At 53.0% G+C, this 21,154-nt stretch overlaps 1 protein-coding gene across 1 annotated transcript in view; it reads right to left on the bottom strand.

The window, feature by feature from the left end:
* Positions 1–694: 694 nt before the first annotated feature.
* Positions 695–21,154, bottom strand: part of SDK2 (sidekick cell adhesion molecule 2) — a 188,550-nt gene continuing 168,090 nt past the window's right edge. The window contains exons 39-45 of the mRNA XM_038757461.1: positions 20,109–20,270; positions 18,081–18,206; positions 16,018–16,182; positions 14,200–14,340; positions 12,814–12,952; positions 9,193–9,319; positions 695–2,094 (exon numbers count right to left, since the gene is read on the bottom strand). Of these exons, the coding sequence (XP_038613389.1) occupies positions 1,747–2,094; positions 9,193–9,319; positions 12,814–12,952; positions 14,200–14,340; positions 16,018–16,182; positions 18,081–18,206; positions 20,109–20,270 (1,208 nt within the window). The 3' untranslated portion in view covers positions 695–1,746. The remainder of the gene's footprint in view (positions 2,095–9,192; positions 9,320–12,813; positions 12,953–14,199; positions 14,341–16,017; positions 16,183–18,080; positions 18,207–20,108; positions 20,271–21,154) is intronic.

Genomic DNA, 21,154 nt, shown 5'->3' with positions numbered 1-21,154 from the left:
GTTGGGCTCATGGGAAGATTTTTCTTTGGTTCTTTTGACCCTGGACTCCAGGGAGGGTGGGTGAATGGCCTGAGGGTAGGTACGTGTCGGGGGACAGGATGAGGAACCCAGGGCAGCAGTCTGGTCCTGTGAAGCTCTCCTGGAAGGATCTGATCCTAAGGAGATGCGTCCTTGGCCTGACTCTCCACTCCAGGACTTCAGTGGTTGAAGCTCCACTAGCCCTGCGGGCATTGTGTCATGTGAGTCTGTGCCTGGGTGTTCAGGGGTGTGTGTGTGTTGTTGTCACACAAACTGCAATCACAGGAGGGAAGACAACTTAAGCCTTGGTTTCTCTGGGTACCAGGAGGATGCTTCTTATCTTTTTTGAGGGGCGGGAGGGGAAGAGCCGGGGGAATCAGGTTGACTCCTGTGTGTGTTGTGCAATAGTTCTCCCTCCAGAGGTTCCTGCCCTTTCTCTCCCCATCCCTCCACACCCTTCCCTCACCCCCTTTCTCCCGTTTATAGCTCCTGGGTCTGAGCGTTTTCATAAACCAAGTTAGTTTCTTTCTTTAAGGAGCTTTCCTATCCACATGCCCCACCCCAGCTGGGACCCTGTGCAGATACAGGCCACCGGAAGGGAAGGGGGATGGACAGAAGCCACTGGAATTAAAGTCTTCACCACTTTCCCACCCTACCCACCCTCTGGCCAGGTTGAAATTGTCCCATTTCCCATGCCCACCCACTTGGTTTGTTCCTACAGTCTGGATCCCAGCTTCATCCGGACACTTCTCCGAAAGGCAAACAAGTCAAGTGATGGCAAGAGGCAGCCCCCAGTTCTCTCTACTTCTCTCTCTTCCTTCATCCCACACCTGCCCCTTCCCCAACACCCTCTAGTGTGGCAAAAAACAAACCAGGGAATCAGCCTCCTCTTTCCACTTTTGTTCTCTCCAAAAAGGAAAGAGAGAAGCAGCCAGACAGAGCCCCAAAACGGGCAGAGGAAGCAGGAGAAGCTGAGTTTGGGCAAAACTCCCCCTGGGCTGGGGGAAACCTGGGCTCTGATCATCATCGGGGTCGGGGGGTAACCTGAGTCCTGTGCTTCTCTGCCCACCCCCCGCCGCCAAGGGAGGGGCTAGAGGCCAGCTTCTAGGTCAGATACAACCATCCCACTCCCTGCACCTGTCTTGGCAGGGAGAGAATCAAGGCACAACTACCCTCGCTGCTGCCCTTGCCACAGGGACCACGGGCCAGTTACAGAGTGGCTCTCGACTGGCCAACTCTCTGTGTGCTTTGGCATCCCTGGGCTGAGCCCAGTGGCCCAGCAGCCAGGGTGAACGGAGGGGTGGTGCCATGTGGGTTCAGTGAGGCTCACGGTCCTACAGTGCCCAGCTTGGAGAGGTCACGGCCTCCCTCTTTGTCCCCACTGTTGCCTCAGCCTCGCTATGGGTCACCCCACGGCTTCCCCACTCCTCACGTTCCTGGCCGGGTGGTCTGGGGGGGCTGCAGTGGGAGGGGGTGGGGCCATCCGGGATGACACTGCAGCAGCAAATATTAGCAGGGAACAACTAGGGTGATTGTCTTCCACAAGTGTGCACTCACGCTCTCTCTCTCTCCCCACGCCTCTCTCCTCCGATCCTTTCGGGCAGAGCGTTTTTGCCCCGGGGGTCTCGGCTAAAACGAATGCGGCAGATGGGCTGGTGGACCCGGCTTAGCAGGGGAGGGGAGGGAGGGCAGGGAGGTGTTTTACCACGTCCCGGTCTCTTCTGGCCGTCAGACGAACGATGAGAATCCGGCTATGGGCGCCCGTGAGCCGGGGCCCAGGCTGCTCGGGGGCCGGTAAAGGGTGGTCTGCTGGCTCGGGGGGTGAGTGGGGTTCTGGGGCGTTGGAGTCCGGCTGGTTTTGGGCCGGAATAGGCTGCCCTGCTGGGGGCCGGGGCCGCCGGGGCCGTGGTCGGGGTCCCCGGAGTCGCTCTCGGTGTAGCTGTAGGCCTGGGCCCTCGAGATCCCCTTCTGTTGCCGGCGCCAGGAGTTGTAATAGGTGGGGTCGCTGATGTAGTGATTGACGAAGGAGTGGGCCCCTTGAGGATTGGGGTCCACCTCGTACTCGCTGTCGCTGCCCTAGGGGAACAGGACAGAGAGTTAGGGAAGACGGGTCTATTGAAGACGCACCTCCTCCAAGAGGGAGGCTTTCCCTGGCTAAGCCCTCCTTTCCTCTTCTCCCATTCCCTTTTGCATCACCCTGAGCTTACAGTCTAGGACGGGGGAGACAGACGGTAATCATCATCATCATCATCATCATGGCATTTATTAAGTGCTTACTATGTGCAAAGCACTGTTCTAAGTGCTGGGGAGGTTACATGGTGATCAGGTTGTCCCACGGGGGGCTCACAGTCTTCATCCCCATTTTTACAGATGAGGTAACTGAGGCCCAGAGAAGTTAAGTAAGTAACTTGCCTAAAGTCACACAGCTGACAAGTGGTGGAGTTGGGATTTGAACCCATGACCTCTGACTCCAAAGCCCGGGCTCTTTCCATTGAGCCATGTTGCTTCCCCAGTAACATAAATAAATAAATGACAGATATGTACATAAGTGCTGTGGGGCTGGGAATGGGGAAGGACAAAGGGAACAAGTCAGATTGGTGCAGAAGGGAGAAGATATATCATCAGTTTGGACACGGTCCCTGTCCCTTATGGGGTTCATAGCCTTAATCCCCATTTTCCAGATGAGGGACCTGAGGCACACAGCGGTGAGGAGACTTGCAAAAGGTCGCCTAGCAGATGAGTGGAGGAGCCGGGATTAGAACCCAGGTCCTCCTCACTCCCAGGCCCGTGCTCTATGCACTAGGCCACGCTGCTCCAAAGGGGGGTCTGGTCGGCGGCGTGAGTTGGTCTGGGTGGCAGAAGCTCGCTCCGTGTGTCCATCCGGCCCATGAGGAGCGGGAGCCCTGCCCCCCACGGCTTGCCCAGCCTCGCTCCTTTGGGCCCCATGCCACCACGTCACCCCAGACAAAGGAACACTCCCCTTTCCGCTTCTCCCTCCCTTCCCCCCACCGCTAGGCTCCGTCCCCGCTCCGTCCTCCGTGATGCAATTTGGCACAATACAACCGGCTTTCTCAGCGTGCGGCACAGCTGCCGGGACTGGAGCGAGGGAACAAAGCTGGGAGGCCCAGGCCGGGCTCGGAGAGAGGGGCCGGGGATGGGGAGAGGGGCGGCGCTGACAAGGGCAACGGCTCTCTTGGACCGAAGGCCAGAGGGGCCCGGGACCGGCCTGGACCTACGGAGGGGCAGACCGAGAGGGCGGGTCGATGCCCAGGCAGATGGCAGCGGGCCTCGGCCCCACAGAGGTGGCTCTGGCCCCTCAGAGGCTACCCCGGTCCCTCAGAAGCCATCCTAGCTCCTCAGAGGCCACCCTGGTCCAGCAGAGGCTGTCCTTGTCCCTCAGAGGCTCTCCTGGCCCCTCAGAGGCCATCGTGGCCCCTGACAGGGCCTGTACTTCCTAGTCTGGCCAAAGGTCAGTCCAGGGCCCCCGGGGAGAACCATAGTTCACCCCTGGCCCGAGAGATCTTGGCAGAGGGGGACTCGAGGGCATTAGAACGGCCCCCGGCTAGGATTTCCATCCGGTCCAGTGAACCTGCCCGAGGGGAGGGCAGAACCAGACAGGGCACGGAAGCGGGCTGAGCAGAAAGGACCATCAGCCTGGGTGGGTTCACCCACCTCGGAAAAACCCCAGAGATGAGTTGATGGGAGCTGAAAGCTGAAAAGCAGTGTGGCCTCGTGGAAAGAGCGCGGGCCTGAGAGGCAGAGGACTTGGGTTCTACTCTGGGATCAGCCACTCGCCTGCTGTCTGACCTAGGGCAAGTCACTTCGCTTCTCTGGGCCTCAGTTCCCTCATCTATACAATGGGGTTTCAAATCAGCATGGCCCAGTGGAAAGAACACGGGCTTTGGAGTCAGAGGTCATGGGTTCAAATCCCTGCTCCGCCGCTTGTCAGCTGTGTGACTCTGGGCAAGTCACTTAACTTCTCTGTGCCTCAGTTACCTCATCTGTAAAATGGGGATTAAAACTGTGAGCCCCTTGTGAGACAACCTGATCAACCTGTATGCTCCCCAGTGCTTAGAACAGGGCTTTGCACATAGTAAGTGCCTAATAAATGCCATTATTATTTATTATTATTATTATTAGTGCCTGTTCTCCCTCCTACTTAGACTGTGAGCCCCATGAGGAACAGGATGTTTGTCAACTCCATTGTATTGTACTCTCCAAGTGCTTAGTACAGTGCCCTGCACACTGTAAGCAGTCAATAAATACCACTGATGATGTGGGATGATGTCCGATCTGTAATGTAATTTCCCTAGCACTTAGTCTAGGCCTTGGTTCATAGTAAGCACTTAATAAGTACTACAAGGATTATTAAGAGGGGGCTGGGGTGGGCAGGGCGTGCGCGCTTGCATGCGTGCGTGTGTGTGTGTATGTACGTACATGTATCTGGAGATGAGGGGAGAAACCTGGTGAGCAGCTGAGATGAAGGAAGAAGGGACCTAGCTTCCTACCCCCCTCCCTCCTTCCCCCCTTCCCTGCTTTGGAGGATATGGAGGAAGGTCCCCCAGCAGGGGTGGGGTGGGGAGTGGGTTTGGGGGGGAATGCTTCAGAGGAAAAGGGTGGGGGATGGGGTAGGGATGAGGGGGAAGGGGGAGCAAACACAGATTTCCTTTTCAGATCTCTAGTTCCTTCCACTCCGATGAGCCCAAAGCAAACCCTGAAGGGGCGTGTAGGGCGCCGAGGGGGATGGGGGCTGCACATCTGCTTCATTTCGGGGAGGGGGTGGGGAGGAGGGAGACAGGGAAGAGTAGGAAGTGGCATGGGACCACTCGGTGGCTCCCCTTGAGGATCGGTCTCGGGCCTCTCCAGGCAGCAATCCAGGACAGCTCTCATCCCCTTCACCCTGAACTGCTCCTCCAAGCCGGCACAGTGCTCGTCTTTGAGGGCCGATCTTGGGCCTCTCTGGGCAGCGATCCAGGACAGCTCCCATCCCCTTCACCCAGAACTGCTCCTCAAAGCCACTCATCCAGCGACTCTGGAGACGGCCTGGAGCCGGGCAGTGGGGAAGCTACGGGGACACCGGAACAAAATGAACAACGGAATCCACTCTGGGCTGCCCGGGAGAAAGCTTGGAGCGTTCCCCCAGCCCCCCTAGCTGGGGACTGATTCCTCAGCCTTCCACTCCCTCTCTTTTTGTTAAGTGCTTACAATATATCCAACACTGTTCTAAGCTCTGGGGTAGGTACCAGTTACTTAGGTCGGACACAGTCCTTGTCCCGCCTGGGGCTCACAGTGTAAGTAGGAGGGAGAAAAGGGGTTGAACCCCCATTTTACAGTTGAGGAAACTGAGGCCCAGAGAAATGAAGGGACTGGCCCAAGGTCCCACGGCAAGCAACAGGCAGAGCCAGAATTAGAACCCAGGTCTTCCGCCTCCCCAGCCTGTGCTCTCTCTACTAGACCTCACTGCTTCACTGCCGTCACTGTCTCCTGCCACTCACAGTTTCTCCATTCTGGGGGCCCCCCCCCACCCTGACAAGGAGAAGCCCACAGGGCAAATCCAAACCACAGAATCCCAATTTGTAAACCGAGCTGGGAAATTTAGCATCTCAGAGCTCAGACTCAGAGCTGGGAATTCGGAATCCGAGCTGGGAATTCAGAATCCAAAATCAGGGCTGGGGGCTCAGAATCAGAGCTCGGGAACCTCTTAGGCTTTAGCCTCTGAAGCGGGGTTCTCCCCTTCCTGCCCCACAATGCCCATTGAGTGGTGAGCCCAGTCCGTGCCCTGGGATGGATCAGAGGACACTGTTTTCCTCCCTGCTGCCCGGGCAGTGGCCTCAGGGGACGGGCTGGCCGGTGGGCGTCTGGCAGCTGGCCAGGGGCCTCTATGCTCCTGCTTGGCTCAGGCAAGCTCTGGCTAGTTGCCAAGTCCAGGGTGGGCCTGGGGTTTGCCCTGAGGTGGAATGCAGGGCTCTCAGAAGCCCAGAGAGTCACTGGACTGGCTCATTCATCACCGCGCCTATCCACTTCAACCATCCTCCCCCCAATGCGGCGTTTCAACGGGGGAGCCTTTCTAAAATGGGTCATCCTGTTGGCCCGATTCAGAACAAAATTAACCCCTCCATTTCTTCTCTCTCATCCCCCCTTCCTCTCCCCTTCCCTCGTCACTTCTTCCCACCTCCCCCACCTCCAAAGCTCATTTCAGACATGTGTCTTAGTGGTGTTGGGTAGCTCGTCGCAGCAGGGAATGTATCTGTTTATTATTATATTGTCCCCTCCCAAGCTCTTAGTACAGTGCTCAGCACACGGTAAACGCTCAATAAATACAATTGAATTAATGAATGAATTTAACTCCATCTCTGCAGCCTTGAAGTGTCCTCTAAATCAAATGAATCGAAGTCTGAATTAGAGAAGCAGCGTGGCCTAGTGGAAAGAGCTCGAGCCTGGGAGGACCTGAGTTCTAATCCCATGTCTGCTACTTGCCAGCTAAGTGAGCTTGGGCTAGTCACTTACATCTTTGGGTTTCAGTTTCCTCTTCTGTCAAATGGGGATTCAATACCCATTCTCCATCCTACCTGTGAGCCCCACGCAAAACAGGAATTGTGTCTGACCAGATTATCTTGCACCTTCCCTAGTTCTCAGCACAAGGTTTGGCATATACTGAGTCTTAGCAAATACCCCAGGTAGTATTTAGGTCACAGAAGAGGCGGGAGGACTTGGCTGGGGAGAGGCCTGGGACCCTCCCTCTCAGCTCACATGTATGGCCTGTGATGGCCTTGGCTGTGGGGCCAGTGAGGGGCCAGTATGGAGGCAGGTGCTGGGCATTTTTCTCACAGATTTCGATGACCCTCTCCCTGGACAAACACCGGATGGAATGATTCCTCGGGGCAGAACGGGCAGTGCCCGGCCTGCTCCAATCTGGGGGCTGTTGGTGCCGTTAGTCACCCTGGCTAAATGGAACAAGCAGGGCCTTCACGGTTCACCAGGGAGTTCACAGGCTAGGATCCATTCTGCCCAAGGGAGTGACTTGACCTTTGATCATTCTTCCTGGGTGTCACAGAATAACACTACTGGTTAAACCAGCTACCACTGTCCAGCCTGGGAACAGGAAAAGGGAGGAGATTAACAGTTTCCCAAAAGACTCAGATTAACATCATTGTTCTCTCTGCCTCTCTCCCCATCTCCTTGTCTGTGACTCCTTTCTCTCTCCCTCTCTCCCCTCCCATTTCTCTCCTCCCTGTCTCTCTCTCCCTCTTTATGTCTCTTCTTTCTCTGTTTTTCTCTCTGTTTCTCTCCCTCTTTGTCTCTCCTTTCAGTTTCTCTCTGCCACTCTGTCTCCCTCTTTGTCTCTCTTCTCTGTTTCTCTCTTTCCACCACTCTCCTCTTTCTGTCTCCTACTGTCTCTCTTCTTCTTTCTGTTTCTCTCTGTCTGCCACTCTCCTCGTTCTATCTCCCTCTTTGTCTCTCATCTTTCTGTTTCTCTCCTCTTTCTGTCTCCCTCTTTGTCTCTCATCCTTCTGTTTCTCTCCTCTTTCTTTCTCCCTCTGTCTCTCTTCTTCTTTCTGTTTCTCTCGGTCTGCTTCTCTCCTCTTTCTGTCTCTCTTCTGTTTCTCTCTACCTCTCTCTTCTTTCTGTTTCCATCTTTGTCTCTCATCTTTCTGTTTCTCTGTCTACCTCACTCCATCTTTCTCTATCTCCCTTTCTCTTTATCTCTGTTTCTCTGCCTGTCTCGCTGCCTCTTTATCTTCCTTTCTCTATCTCTCTCTTCTTCTTTCTCCATTCCTCTCTGCCTGTCTCTCACCCTCTCTTGCTCTATCTCCATCCCTCACTGGAGAAGAGAAGCAGTGTGGCTCAGTGGAAAGAGCACGGGCTTTGGAGTCAGAGGTCATGGGTTCAAATTATGGCTCCGCCACTTGTTAGCTGTGTGACTTTGGGCAAGTCACTTAACTTCTCTGTGCCTCAGTTACCTCATCTGTAAAATGGGGATTAAGACTGTGAGCCCCCCGTGGGACAACCTGATCACCTTGTAACCTCCCCAGCACTTACAACAGTGCTTTGCACAGAGTACGCTCTTAATAAATGCCATTATTATTATTATTATCCATCTGTATTTGGCACAGGGTCAATCAGGGCAGGATCAGCTAACAGCATGTGGGACCACTTGACCACTTGCCACTCTATCCTGAACTTCCAGGTCCTCTTTCTATCTATCACCAACTGGCACTGCCTCCCCCTTCCCCTCACTCAACTCTTCCTCTCCAGTGGCGAATGGAGCCAGAAAAGATGGGGAGCTTGGGGGCAAGTCGCCTCTGAGGTGGACACTGGGCTCGCTCTGACCAACCCACACAATAACTGTCTACGGCAAGAGGCCTGGGGAGACCCTGCCAGGAAAGGTCCGGGGACCACAAGGTGGTAGGACGGTCAGGGCACGGGCCTGAGAGTCAGAAGGACCTGGGTTCTAATCTCGGCTCTGCCACCTCTCCTGTGTGACCTTCGTTAAGTCATTTAACTTCTCAAGGGCTCAGGTACCTTATTTGTAAAATGGGGGGATTAAGGGCATGAGGCTCATTTGAGACAGGGACTGATTAGCTTGTAGCTACCCCAGTGCTTAGAACAGTGCTTGGCAAATAATAAGTGCTTAACAAGTACCATAACTATCATTATTATTAATAACCACCACTCTTGGACAATGAATATCGGCTGGGGATGACTCAGTTACCTCATCTGCAAAATGGGGATTAAGACTGTGAGCCCCATGTGAGATAGGGACTGGGTCCAACATGATTAGCTCGTATCTACCCCAGCACTTAGCACAGTGCCTGGCTCATTGTATGTGCTTAACAGATACCATAAAAAACAAAAACAAAAAAAGAGCAACCATGCCTTCACAGAGTGACTTTAAATGGACTGGTTTTGGAGTGGGCCTCTGACATTCGAAGCTTCAGAAGAGATGGAATTAAGAGACCTTAATTAACTTGTACCTTCCCCAGCGCTTAGAACAGTGTCAGCCACTTAGCAAGCACTTAACAAATACCTTAATCAATCAATCAATCAATCAGAGACAGAGCTGGAGGCAGCCTAGTTCTTGGCTGGGTTCCATTCCCCACCCCACCCTGCTCCCTCCTTCTTGCTTCCTACCGTTAACCTTGTCTCTTCTTCCTCCTCTCCTCCTCCACTCACCTGGGAGTCGGAGATCTCGGAGGGCTTCTCTGTGAGGCTGCCGCTCTCCGCCGGGATCAGGTCATTGTACTTGGTCACGTCCTCATCGGAGTAGTGGAGGCTGCCAGGACTGGGCCGGGGAGGGGACCTGGAGAGAGAGAGAGAAAAAAAGAGAGAGAAAGAGAGAGAGAGAGAGGTGGGCGGTGGGCTGGACCTGAGATCCTTTTCCTCGAGAAAGGGCTTTCATCTCTTCTCAGGCCCCTGGTGGTAATGGTGTTGTCTGAATACCCACTGAGTGTGAAGCACTGGTCTGAGTTCTTGGGGAAGCTCAGCAATACCCGAGGCACGATCCCTGCCCGAAAGGAGCTTCCACTCTAGTGGTCCCTGTCTTCTGATGCTTTCTCCTGAGCCTTGGATCAACTTGAGCAATGGGAGGGTGGCTGGAAATTGGAGGATGGATGTTGGAGGTTGGCGGGATATTGGAGGTTGGAAGTTGGAAGTAAGAAGTTGGCTGGAGATTAGAGGTTGGAAGTTGGAGGTTGGCTGGAAATTAATGGTTGGAAGTTGGAGGTTGGAAGCTGGGAAAGTGTCTGTTATACTGTTACATTGTACTCTCCCAAGTACTTAGTTCCGTGCTCTGCACACAGTTAGAGCTCAGTGCATTTGATTTTTTTAAAGGTATTCGTTAAGTGCTTACTAAGCACTGTACTAAGTGCTGAGCTGGATGCAAGGTAATTGAGTTTATCACAGTTTGTCACACACACTGTGAGGCCACAGATCAAAGCAGTACTGTCCTGCATGTGCTGGAAATGAGGCTGAGTCAGTCAGTCAATCATATTTATTGACCACTTACTGTGTGCAGAGCACTGTACTATGCTCACAGGAGAGTGCAGTATAACGGACACATTCCCTGCCCACAACAAGTTGAAGGTCTAGAGGATGGTCTAGAGGATAGGCAAGAGGAAAGGACAGGGTAATAATAATAGTAATAATGACATTTGTTAAGCGCTTACTATGTGCCCAGCACTGTTTGAAGAGCTGGGGTGGATATGAGCTAATCCCATATGGAGCTCACAGTCTTAATCCCCATTTTAATGCTTTGCACATAGAAAGTGCTTAATAAATGCCATTAAAAAATTATGGTATATGTTAAGTGTTTACTATGTGCCAAGCACTGTTTCAAGGGTTGAGATAGATAGGAGGTAATGAGGTTGTCCCACGTGGGGCTCACAGTCTTAATCCCTATTTTATCAATGAGGGAATTGAGGCCCAGAGAAGTGAAGTGCCTGGCCCAAGGTCATTTACGGCAGACAAGCGGCAGAGCCGGGATTAGAACTCAGGTCCTCTGACTTCCAGGCCCGTGGCCTATCCACGGTGTTCATTCATTCATTCAATCGTATTTATTGAGCGCTTACTGTGTGCAGAGCACTGCACTAAGCACTTGGGAAGTACAAGTTAGCAACGTATAGAGACGGTCCCTACCCAACAGCAGGCTCACAGTTTAGAAGGGGGAGACAGACAACATAACAAAACACATTAACAAAACAAAATAAATAGAATAAACATGTACAAGTAAAATAGAGTAATAAATACGTACAAACATTCATTCGTTCATTCAATCGTATTCATTGAGCGCTTACTGTGTGCAGAGCACTGCACCATGAGTTTGGATCCACTCTGGCAGAGTGGACACCTGCCCTCCGCAGACCTGACTGAGGAGCAGTGTCCTGGAGGGTGGAGGGGAAGAGAGGGGGAACTGGGCTCTGAGCCCAGCCCCGAGGAGGAGGAGGAGGAGGAGGGGAGGAGGAGGAGGAGGAGAAGGAGGAGGGTGGGGGCCTGGTGTGTACACAGTGGGTGTGCGGGCTCACAGTGTCTGTGGACATTGTTGAGGGAGGGGGGCTGCCGGGGATGGAGGGGAGAGGGCCTGGGTGAAGGACCCCCTTGTTGCTCTGTGGCCGGCCCGGGGAGCCAGCCTGGCGATGGGGCTGGGGCCTCCGATGCCTCTGCGGTCTGCTCCCTGGGCCTCAAACAAGCTCTTCTTTGGGAAGGCCCAGGGTTTGGCTTGGATGGCCGCCTGCCTTCTCCGGTCCGCTAACCCTCTCCCCATCTCCCCCGCCCCCCGCCCCTGTCCTGCTCCCAACACACACACACACACACACACACACACACACACACACACACGCACACACACACACACACACACACACACACACTCGTCTTCCAGTGGGCCTAAACAGAGGGACCATTGTCATTCCGGCCTGGGACCAGCCTGACTCAGCCCTGTCCGAATGAGACAGGAATGCTAAATGGGAACGCAGAAAGAGGTGCTGGAAACCGCCCCCCTCCCTGCCAGCGAGAAACAGAAATGACCGAGTCGTATTCAGGTGAGGGAATGGGGCGTGAAGAGTGGTTGGTGGGTGGGTGAAATGGAGGGGAGGAGGGACTCCAGAAGAGGGGCCGTGCCCAGGTGCTATGGAATAACTGGCCCATTTCCCAGTGGACCCGGTTCAAGGCCACAGCGCCTGGGGATGTTGCACTGATAGACACCCACGGGACTTTCAGAGAAATCAGGCTGCGGGGCCAGATGTTGGGCCCGGAGCTGCTGGGTCTCTCCTCTGGGTTCCTGCTCCTCAAACAGTACTCTACAGTCCCGGGCCATGGCTGAGGATTTGATTACTAATCTGATCGGATGATTTCACATCTCCACACTTTCTAACCCCTCTCCACACAACTGCCCTTTCAGTGCCTGCGCGTCAACTAGTCCAACTAACGTAATCATGAGCCCTGCTTCCTATAGCCCTAATGCTTAAATCCTTATATTCATTCATTCATTCAATCATATTTATTGAGCACTTACTGTGTGCAGAGCACTGTACTAAATGCTTGAAAAGTACAATGCAGCAATAGAGACAATCCCTGCCCAAAACAGGCTCACAGTCTAGAAGCGGGGAGACAGACATCAAAACAAGTAAACAGGCATCAGTAGCACCAGTAAAAATAAACAGAACTATAGATATAAACACACATCAAAACAAGTAAACAGGCATTAATATAAATAAATAGAATTATAGATATGTTTATATATACACAAGTGCTGTGGGGTGGAGGGGGGGGAAGAGCAAAGGGAGTGAGTCGGGGCGATGGTTGGGGGGGGTCGCTGAGGAAAAGGGGGGCTACATCTGTGGCTTTCTTTATCTGCCATTTACTTTAGCATCTGTCCCTCCCGCTCGACTGTAAGCTCTTTGAAAGCAGGAACTTGTCTATCAACTCTGTTGCACTCTCCCGAACGCTCAGTACAGTGCTCAGTGCAGAGTAAGCGCTCACTCAATTCCGCTGATTGACTGATTGATCAGTCTAGACTTTAAGTTGCTGTGGGCAGGGAATGTATCTGTTATGTTGTTCTGGTGTACTCTCCCAAGTACTTAATCCAGTGTTCTGTACATAGTAAGTGCTCAATAAATACGACTTATTGATTGATTGACCCCGACTGTCCCCAGCCTCTTTGTTAAAATGGATCTCCTTGTAGCTGGCTGTAGCATGGGTATGACTAGGGGTAAGTTTGCTTGGTTTTGGGGCTCTCCGAAGCCCAGGACTGTGCCCAAACTTGCACCCAAGTCCAAGGACCGCCCCCTGCCCAGTTACCTGGTGTAGATGCCGTTTTTTCTGCAGAAGGAGCTCTTGACCGAAAGTCGCCGGTTGTTGAGCTCCAGGGCCGGGAAGCTACTCTCGTCCAGACTCACCATCTCACCGTGGCTTAGGACGTTCGACTTGGAGTTGCTCCCTGAGGGGGGACCCCACAGCCATGTTCTCCACATCCCCAACCCTCCTTTCTCTGCTCTACCTCCCCCGCTAGACTGTCAGCTCTTTGAGAGGTGGTTCATATCTACTGACTGAATCATCCCCTCCCAAGCGTTCAGTCTAGTGCTCTGCACACAGTAAGCGATCAATGAGTCCCTCTGATTGCGTGATTGGATGACTGACTGGTCGACTGATTTTCCCCTGCTGGGTTCCCCCTAGATTCTCATCTGGGTCCAGAAGAGTGGAAATGTCCTGGGTGGGGGGCTGGTTACAGTGGGGTAGAATGAGAGGACAGGGAGGGAAACCTCGCGCCGCTACCCCCAAAAACCAAACAAAACAAAAGAAGCCCAAGAATCCTGGTTCCCCGAGCAATGGCTTTTGATAATAATAATAATAATAATAATAATAATGGCATTTATTAAGCGCTTACTATGTGCATAGCACTGTTCTAAGCGCTGGGGAAGTTACAAAGTGATCAGGTTGTCCCATGGGGGGCTCACAATCTTAACCCCCATTTTCCAGATGAGGTAACTGAGGCACAGAGAAGTGAAGTGACTTGCCCAAAGTCACACAGCTGACAATTGGCGGAGCCGGGATTTGAACCCATGAACTCTGACTCCAAAGCCCGGGCTCTTTCCACTGAGCCCCGCTGCTTCTCTTAGTGTTGCTTAGTGGTTAGAGCCCAGGCCTGGGAGTCTGAAGGACCGAGATTCTAATCCCAGCTCCTCCACTCCTCTGCTGTGTGACCTTGGGCAACTCATTTCACTTGTCTGTGCCTCAGTTACCTCATCTGGAAAATGGGGATTAAGCCCCATGTGGGATGAAAACTTGGTTCCAGCCTGATGAGTTTGAATCTATCCCCGTACTTAGTACGGTGCCTGGCACATAGTAAGCACTTTACAAATACCTTAAAAAACCCCCCAAAACTAGAGTCACAGTGTTCTTAATGGATAGAGCATGGGGCTGGGAGTCAGAAGAACCTGGGTTCTAATCCCTGCTCTGCCATTTGTCTACTGACTGACCTTGGGCAAGTCATTTGGCTTCTTTATGCCTCAGTTACCTCATCTGGAAAATGGGGATAGTGAGCCCTGTGTGGGACAGGGACTGTGTTCAACCTGATTAGCTTGTATCCACCCCAGCTCTTAGCGTAGTGCCTGGCACATAGTAAACCCTCAACAAGTACCATAAAACCAAGCACCCCCCCAGAAAAAAAAAAACCCAAAAACTCACCCGAGTCTGACTTCTTGGCGTACTTTTTGCTCTGGCCTCTGATGATGAGGATGAAGACGAGTAGCAGGATGAAGATGAGGCCTACCAGAGCGATAACCACGAGGAACCACCACTCTTCATAGAAGGGATTGGCTTTCTGGGCTGGAATGTGGGCAGGGATGGGAAGGCATCAAGTTGAGCGCTCTGCCCCCACCTTGGCCTCCTGCCTGCCCACCGGGCTCTCTCTATCCCTCTTTCTGGCTCGGATCTTGGCTTGTCAAGCTGGGACCCTCTCCTCCTCCTCCCCTTCCTCCTCTTCTTTCTCCTCCTCCATCCCTCCTCCTCCTCCCCTCTTCCTCTTCCTTCTCCTCCTCATCCCTCCTCTTCCTCCACCTGGCACCCTCTTCCTCCTGCTCCAGCCCCATCCTCCTCCTCGACTCCTCCTTCTCCACCCCTCCATCTGCTCCTCCACCCCATTCATTTCTTCCTCTACCTCTCCTCCTCATCCTTCCTCCTCCTCCTCCACCCTGCATCCTCTTCCTCCGGCTCTAGCCCCATCCTCCTCCTCCTCCTCCTCTCCTCCTCCTTCTCCACCCCTCATCCTGCTCCTCCACCCCATTCATTTCTTCCTCCACCTCTCCTTCTCCTCCTCCTCCTCCACTCGTCATTCTCCTCCACCCCTTCTCCTCTTCATCCTACTCCTCCTCTACCCCTAACCTCCTGGTCTGGGACAAGCTTGGGTCAGTTCTGGAAGTCTGAGGCAGATCTCCTCTAGACTGTAAGCTCACTGTGGGCAGGGAATGTGTCTGTTTATTATTCTATTGTACTCTCCCAAGCACTTGGTACAGTGCTCTGCACACAATAAGCCCTCAATAAATATGATTGTATGAATGAACGAAAGGCAGAGTTCTGGGGCAGGCAGCCCAGGAGGTGGTGGCCCCAACCTAAACCGATTCCTCTGGGCAGCTCACGGTATTTCCCTGCCCTGGACCGGTCTCTCAGGGTGCCTCCCATTACGGATCAGGATCCAGGCCCAGTCCTGGATCCTGATCTGCCCCCACCCCCAGCATTATCCCACACATAGCATCCTCTAGCTGGGGGCGGTTGGGGCTCCTGTCTCCTGAGAGAAACACTTTCTTGACTTCTCTTCTGCTCCCCTCAGTCCTCTTCCACTCCTCCGATATCTTGAACTCTGCTGGAGGAGAGACCACTCTATCCTGTCCTGGGAATGTCTCTAGACTGTAAGCTCGTTGTGAGCAGGGAATGCGTCCATGTATTGTTGTATCATACTCTCCCAAGCACTTATTACAGTGCTCTGCACACAGTAAGCCCTCAATAAATACGACTGCATGAAGGAATGAAAGGTGGGACATCCTGGAGCAGGGAGGGAGGGGGGAATGAGAATAGTGGGACAGCCCAAGATGCGGATGGTGAACCTCTGCTCCCATGAGCCATGGACTAATCAGTGTGCTCCGGTTTTCCTGGAAGCCCCGAGGTCTGCCGTGGGGTGCCCATCTCCCTGTATCTGTGGCCCCCCACAACTCCCAGATGCCCCCGCACTCTTCACCTCTCCACAACTCCCACATTGGTCATGGGCAGCAGAAAAAGGCAGGGAAGGAGCCGGGCATCTGATCAACGGTGGTTTCTGGCAAGAGGTCGCGGCCCTTGATAAAGCCGGATGTGTTGGGGACACACCTGTCACCTCCTGGATCCACTCTGGGGTCCTCCACAACCCACTCCCCTTTCTCTCTCCCCAACTCAGGGCCTGCTCCCCATGGCCAACTTCACCCCTATCCACGCCCCTCCCCAAACGAGTAGGGGCCGGGGGGCGGGAGGTACCTGGGACAGACTGGGAGGGAGCGCTGGGCGTGCCAAAGCCGTAGTCGTTCACAGCGATGACCCGGAAGTCGTAGCTGACTCCCTGCTTCAGGATGTCCATACTGAAGGTGTAGGAGGTCACCTCCTTGGGGATGTCTTTGATCAGGATGTCCCACAGCCCCTCATCTGCAAGAGACGCCCAGGCCAGTGAGGAGGGGAGACCAGGCCTTCAGTTTCCGGCTGGCCTTTCCCCGCTCCGGTTCCAGCACCGGACGCTTTTACGTCCCGCTTCCCTGGGCTGGCCGAGTTCCGCGATTTGGGAAACGGACACCAGGGTTTGCTCGGACTGGAGTTTGCTGGGGCCGCCCAGTCGCTGGTCAGTTTGGAGTGCCCTGCCCACACTGAGGTGGAAGATGGAGCCTGGCTTGGGAGAGAGAGAAAGCCCAGGTCTCAAAAAGGCTGAAATCCAAATCGGACAAAGACTCCAACCACTGAGTCCACAGGGGTGGTGCTGTTTCTGGGTGGCTGTGTGTCTGTGCGTGTGTGTGTGTCCTGGCTAAGCAGTGTGGCATAGTGGATGGGCACTGGCTTGGGCATCAGAAGGTCATGGGTTCTAATCCTGTCTCAGCTACTTGTTTGCTCTGTGAACTCGAGCCAGTCACTTCACTTCTCTGGGCCTTAATTACCTCATTTGTAAAATGGGGATTGAGACTGGAATTCCCATGTGGGACAGGGATTGTGTTCAATTCGATTTGCTTGTCCCCACCCCAGTGCTTAGTACAGTGCCTGGTTCATAGAAAGTGCTTAACAAATACCGCAATTATTATTATTATTCTTAAACCTCTCCCTATCACTCTCACATTTTGGAAAGTACACATTCTCAGCGTGGCTCAGTGGAAAGAGCACGGGCTTTGGAGTCAGAGGTCATGGGTTCAAATCCCGACTCTGCCAATTGTCAGCTGTGTGACTTTGGGCAAGTCACTTCACTTCTCTGTGCCTCAGTTCCCTCATCTGGAAAATGGGGATTAAGACTGTGAGCCCCACGTGGGACAGCCTGATCACCTTGTATCCCCCCAGTGCTTAGAACAGTGCTTTGCACATAGTAAGCGCTTAACAAATACCATCATCATCATCATTCTCTCCGTTTAAACTGCAATCCTCTAGACTGTAAGCCCACTGCGGGCAGGGAATGTGTCTATGGTTCAATTATACTCTCAAAAGCGCTTAGTACAGTGCTCTGCACAAAGTAAGCACTCAATAAATACGACTGACTGACTAGGTTAGCCGTAGGGGCTGGCAGAGCCTGTGTCTTAGAAAGAGTTTAACTGAGAAAAGGACCAAGGCACCGTGGAGCAATGAGAGCCACGGTGAAAATAGAGGTGGCCTCTGCTCGGCTGACGTGGTTCGGGTTTCCAAGGGGCCACAGCCCAGACCGGGGGAGTGTGCAATGTGGCGGGGATGGAGGAGTGCAGATATCCTGATCAGCTCCTTACCACTTCCCCTTGCATTTGTCTGATTACTTTAGCTTTTTTATCTAGTTCTTCCCCTATATTGGGTCAAAGACCCTCTGATACTTTTCCTACAATCCATATACCTGTGGCTCCTAGTAGAGAACCACCACCACCACCACCAATAATAATAATAATAATAATAATAATGGCATTTATTAAGTGCTTACTATGTGCAAAGCACTGTTCTAAGTGCTGGGGAGGTTACAAGGTGATCAGGTTGTCCCACAGGGGGCTCCCAGTCTTAATCCCCATTTTATAGATGAGGGAACTGAGGCACAGAGAAGTGAAGTGACTTGCCCAAAGCCACATAGCTGACAATTGGCAGAGCCAGGATTTGAACCCATGACCTTTGACTCCAAAGCCCGGGCTCTTTCTACTGAGCCACACTGCTTCTCTAATTATGATACACTGCCAGAACAATTGGAGATGGAGGTGGGGCATTCTGGGGGAGATATGTCCATGGCATCGCTTGACAGCATAAGACAAGACTTGTTAAGCACATACTATGTGCCAAGCACATAGAAACCCCGTGGTTCTTCTTCAAGGAGCAAAGTCCCCCGGGGCGGGAGGTACCTGACGACCGGGCCTCGATGACGTAGCGGGTGATCGGTCCTTTCCCAGAGTCTCCGCTGGACCAGTGGATGGCGATGGCCGAGCTGTATCTGACAATGATGGGGGTCCCGGGGGGACCGGGGGCTCCTGGGAAGGGCACACAGGTGCAGGTCAGGGGAGAGGTCCGGTGAAAGAGGAGGGGGAGGTCCGCAAACAAACAGGACTTGGGAGAGGAGCCCTCTGGAGAAGGAAGACATCCGGAGCCAGGCATCATCTTGACTTGGCTGCTCCGGGCTGGGGGTTTTGAACGTCAGACTCCTGTGTTACCCTTTGCCCACTATTTGCAGTCAATACGTCAGTCGGTCGTATTTATTGAGCACTAACTGTGTGCAGAGCACTGTACTAAGCCCTGGGGAGAGTATAATCCAACCATGAAGTGCAGGACGCTGGGCAGTGGAAGGCCGGCTTCTGTCCCTCCCCTCGCCCCCCTCGCCCCCTCTCTGGCCTCCGGGCTGAGTGGCGGGAAAGAGCGACTAGAGGAGCGGCTGAGAAAGCGGGGCCCGTGGAGAGGGAGGCACCCTGGGATTGGGAGAGCAGACGGACCTCAACCTCCCTTTCCTTTCAGGCTTGGGGTGGCCAGGGCTGACATCCCAGCTGTTCCCCCTGAGGCAAAGAGGGAAAGGCCAGATGGCAGCTTGCCCCCCACCACATTCCTGCCCCACCAGCCCCAACTCTTCTGCTGCTCCCAGGTGATCTGCTGTCACTTTTGTCCTGAACTCCAGCTCTTCCTCGGGGACCATCTCCCTCTCCCAGGAAGCTCTCCACAGCGGCCAACCTGGAGGGGAGCCCAGCCCGGGACGTACTGTTCCAGAGAGGGCCAGGATCCACCCCTTCCTGCCAGCCGTCCCCAGCCCTGGCCCTCCGGCCGCCCCTCTCTTCCTCCTTTTGTGTCCAAGGGAACTTGGGCCAGGTGAGAGGGGCTCTGCGGGGACATCACAGCCTGTGCAGAAGGCCAAGAGAGGAAAACACACTAACCCTAATCTTGTGTGAACAGCTTGGGGGAGATGACAAAGTTGGGGTGTGTGTGAGTCTTGGCGGGGGGGAGGTTGGAATTTTCTCAAGGAAATCAATCTTTTGGGATCATATATTGGGAGTGGCAAGTTGTGGTGGTGGGGGCCACTTCCTGATTCTGGTCTCTAAGGGGGCTCCCGTCTGGCCTCCAGTGGGCAATTGTGGACGAAGGCATTCTACATTGTAAGCTCATTGTCGGCAGGGAACGTGTCTGTTATATTGCTGTGTTGCCCTCTCCCGAGTGCTTAGTACAGTGCTCCGCACACAGTAAATGCTCAATAAATACCACTGATTGATTGACTGAATGTCTGCCAACTCTGTTGTAGTGTCCTCTTCCAAGTGCTTAGTACAGTGCTCTGCACAGTTATCATTCAATAAATACCATCGATTGATTGACCTACCGTGTCTTCCAACTCCGTTGTAGTGTACTTGCCCTAGCACTTAGTACAGTGCTCGGCACACAGTAAGCATTCGATCCCATCGACTGATAGACTGAACATATCTTCCAACTCTGTTGTAGTGTACTTTCCCAAGCGCTTAGTACAGTACTCCACCCACAGTAAGCACTCAATAACTACCACGGGTTGCCTGACAATGTGTCTTCCAACTCTGTTGTAATGTCCTCTCCCAAGTGCTTAGTATAGTGCTCTGCACACAGTTAGCCCTCAGCAAATACCCTTTATTGATCGATTGACCGAACGTGTCTGCCAACTCTATTTTAGTGTGCTTCACCAAGTGCTCTGTGCAGTGCTCGGCACAGAGTTAGCACTCAATAAACAAGACTGATTCATTCATTCATTCAATCATATTAATTGAGTGCTTACTGTGTGCAGAGCACTGTACTAAGGGCTTGTGAAGTCCAAGTTGGCAACATATAGAGACGGTCCCTACCCAACAATAAGCTCATAGTCTAGAAGGGGAGACAGACAACAAAACAAAACAGGGGGGGCCCCGACAAGCTTGCGGTCAGTGACCTACCTTCTCCGGGGCCGGTGGTGATGTTGGCTTCAACCTCTGGCCCGTAGGTGAAGGTTTTGGCCCGGATTCGGAAGCGATAGGTTATTCCCTCTGCAAGGTCCTTCACCTTTAACCACAGGGGGCTGCCACCCTTGACGTCGACCGTCACAATCTTACTGACCCCTGAGGACACAAGCCAGGAGGCAAGGAGACCCCCACCCCCCAATCCCGAAGCACAGAGTTACTCACAGCGCTCAGGTCCGTAGCCTTATACGCCACATTTTTAAAAAATGGCATTCATTAAGCACTATGGGCCAGGCACTGCACTAAACACTGGAGTAGATACGAGCTAATCAGGTTGGACGTGGTCCATGTCCCACATGGGGCTCACAGTCTTAATCTCCATTTTACAGATGAGGTAACTGAGGCACGGAGAAGTTATTTGCCCAAGGTTTTACAGGAATGGGGATTTGAACCCAAGTCTTTCTGATTTCCAGGTCCACGCTCTATTCATTAGGCCATGCTGCTTCTCACTTGCCTGTTGTGTGATCTTGGACAAGTCGCTTCACTTCTCTAACCCTCAGTTTTCCCATCTTTAAAATGGGGATTCTAGTGCTTAGAACACAGAGTAAGTGCTTAACAAATACCATAAAAAAAGCCACGTTCCCTTCCTAGAAAGAGCTTCCCCTCTCTCTCTAATACCCTCAATGATCCTGAGAAAAATCCCTCCAAGCCCGATGTCCAATTCCCGTTAGAAGAGAGCAGTTTTGGTACTAATAATATTTAGTAACTGCTTCCTATATAGCAAGCCCTGGGATAGGTAATCAAGTTGTGAGCCCCATGTGGAATATGGACTGTGTTCAATCTTGTATCTACCCCAGCGCTTAGTATAGTGCTCGGCATATTGTAAGTGCTTAATAAATGACATTAAAAAAAAGTCAGACTCGATCTCTTCCCCGAAAAAGGGCTCACAGGAGAAAGCAGGGAGAACAGGCGTTTTATCCCCAGTTTATAGATTGGAAAACGGAGGCACACAGCAGTATCCTCCCGAACGTCCTCCACTAGGC

The sequence above is a fragment of the Tachyglossus aculeatus genome, chromosome 15 (genome assembly GCF_015852505.1).
Source record: "Tachyglossus aculeatus isolate mTacAcu1 chromosome 15, mTacAcu1.pri, whole genome shotgun sequence".
NCBI lineage: Eukaryota > Metazoa > Chordata > Mammalia > Monotremata > Tachyglossidae > Tachyglossus > Tachyglossus aculeatus.
Note: the sequence above shows the minus strand (reverse complement) of the source record. Positions and strands in the feature narration are given on the sequence as shown.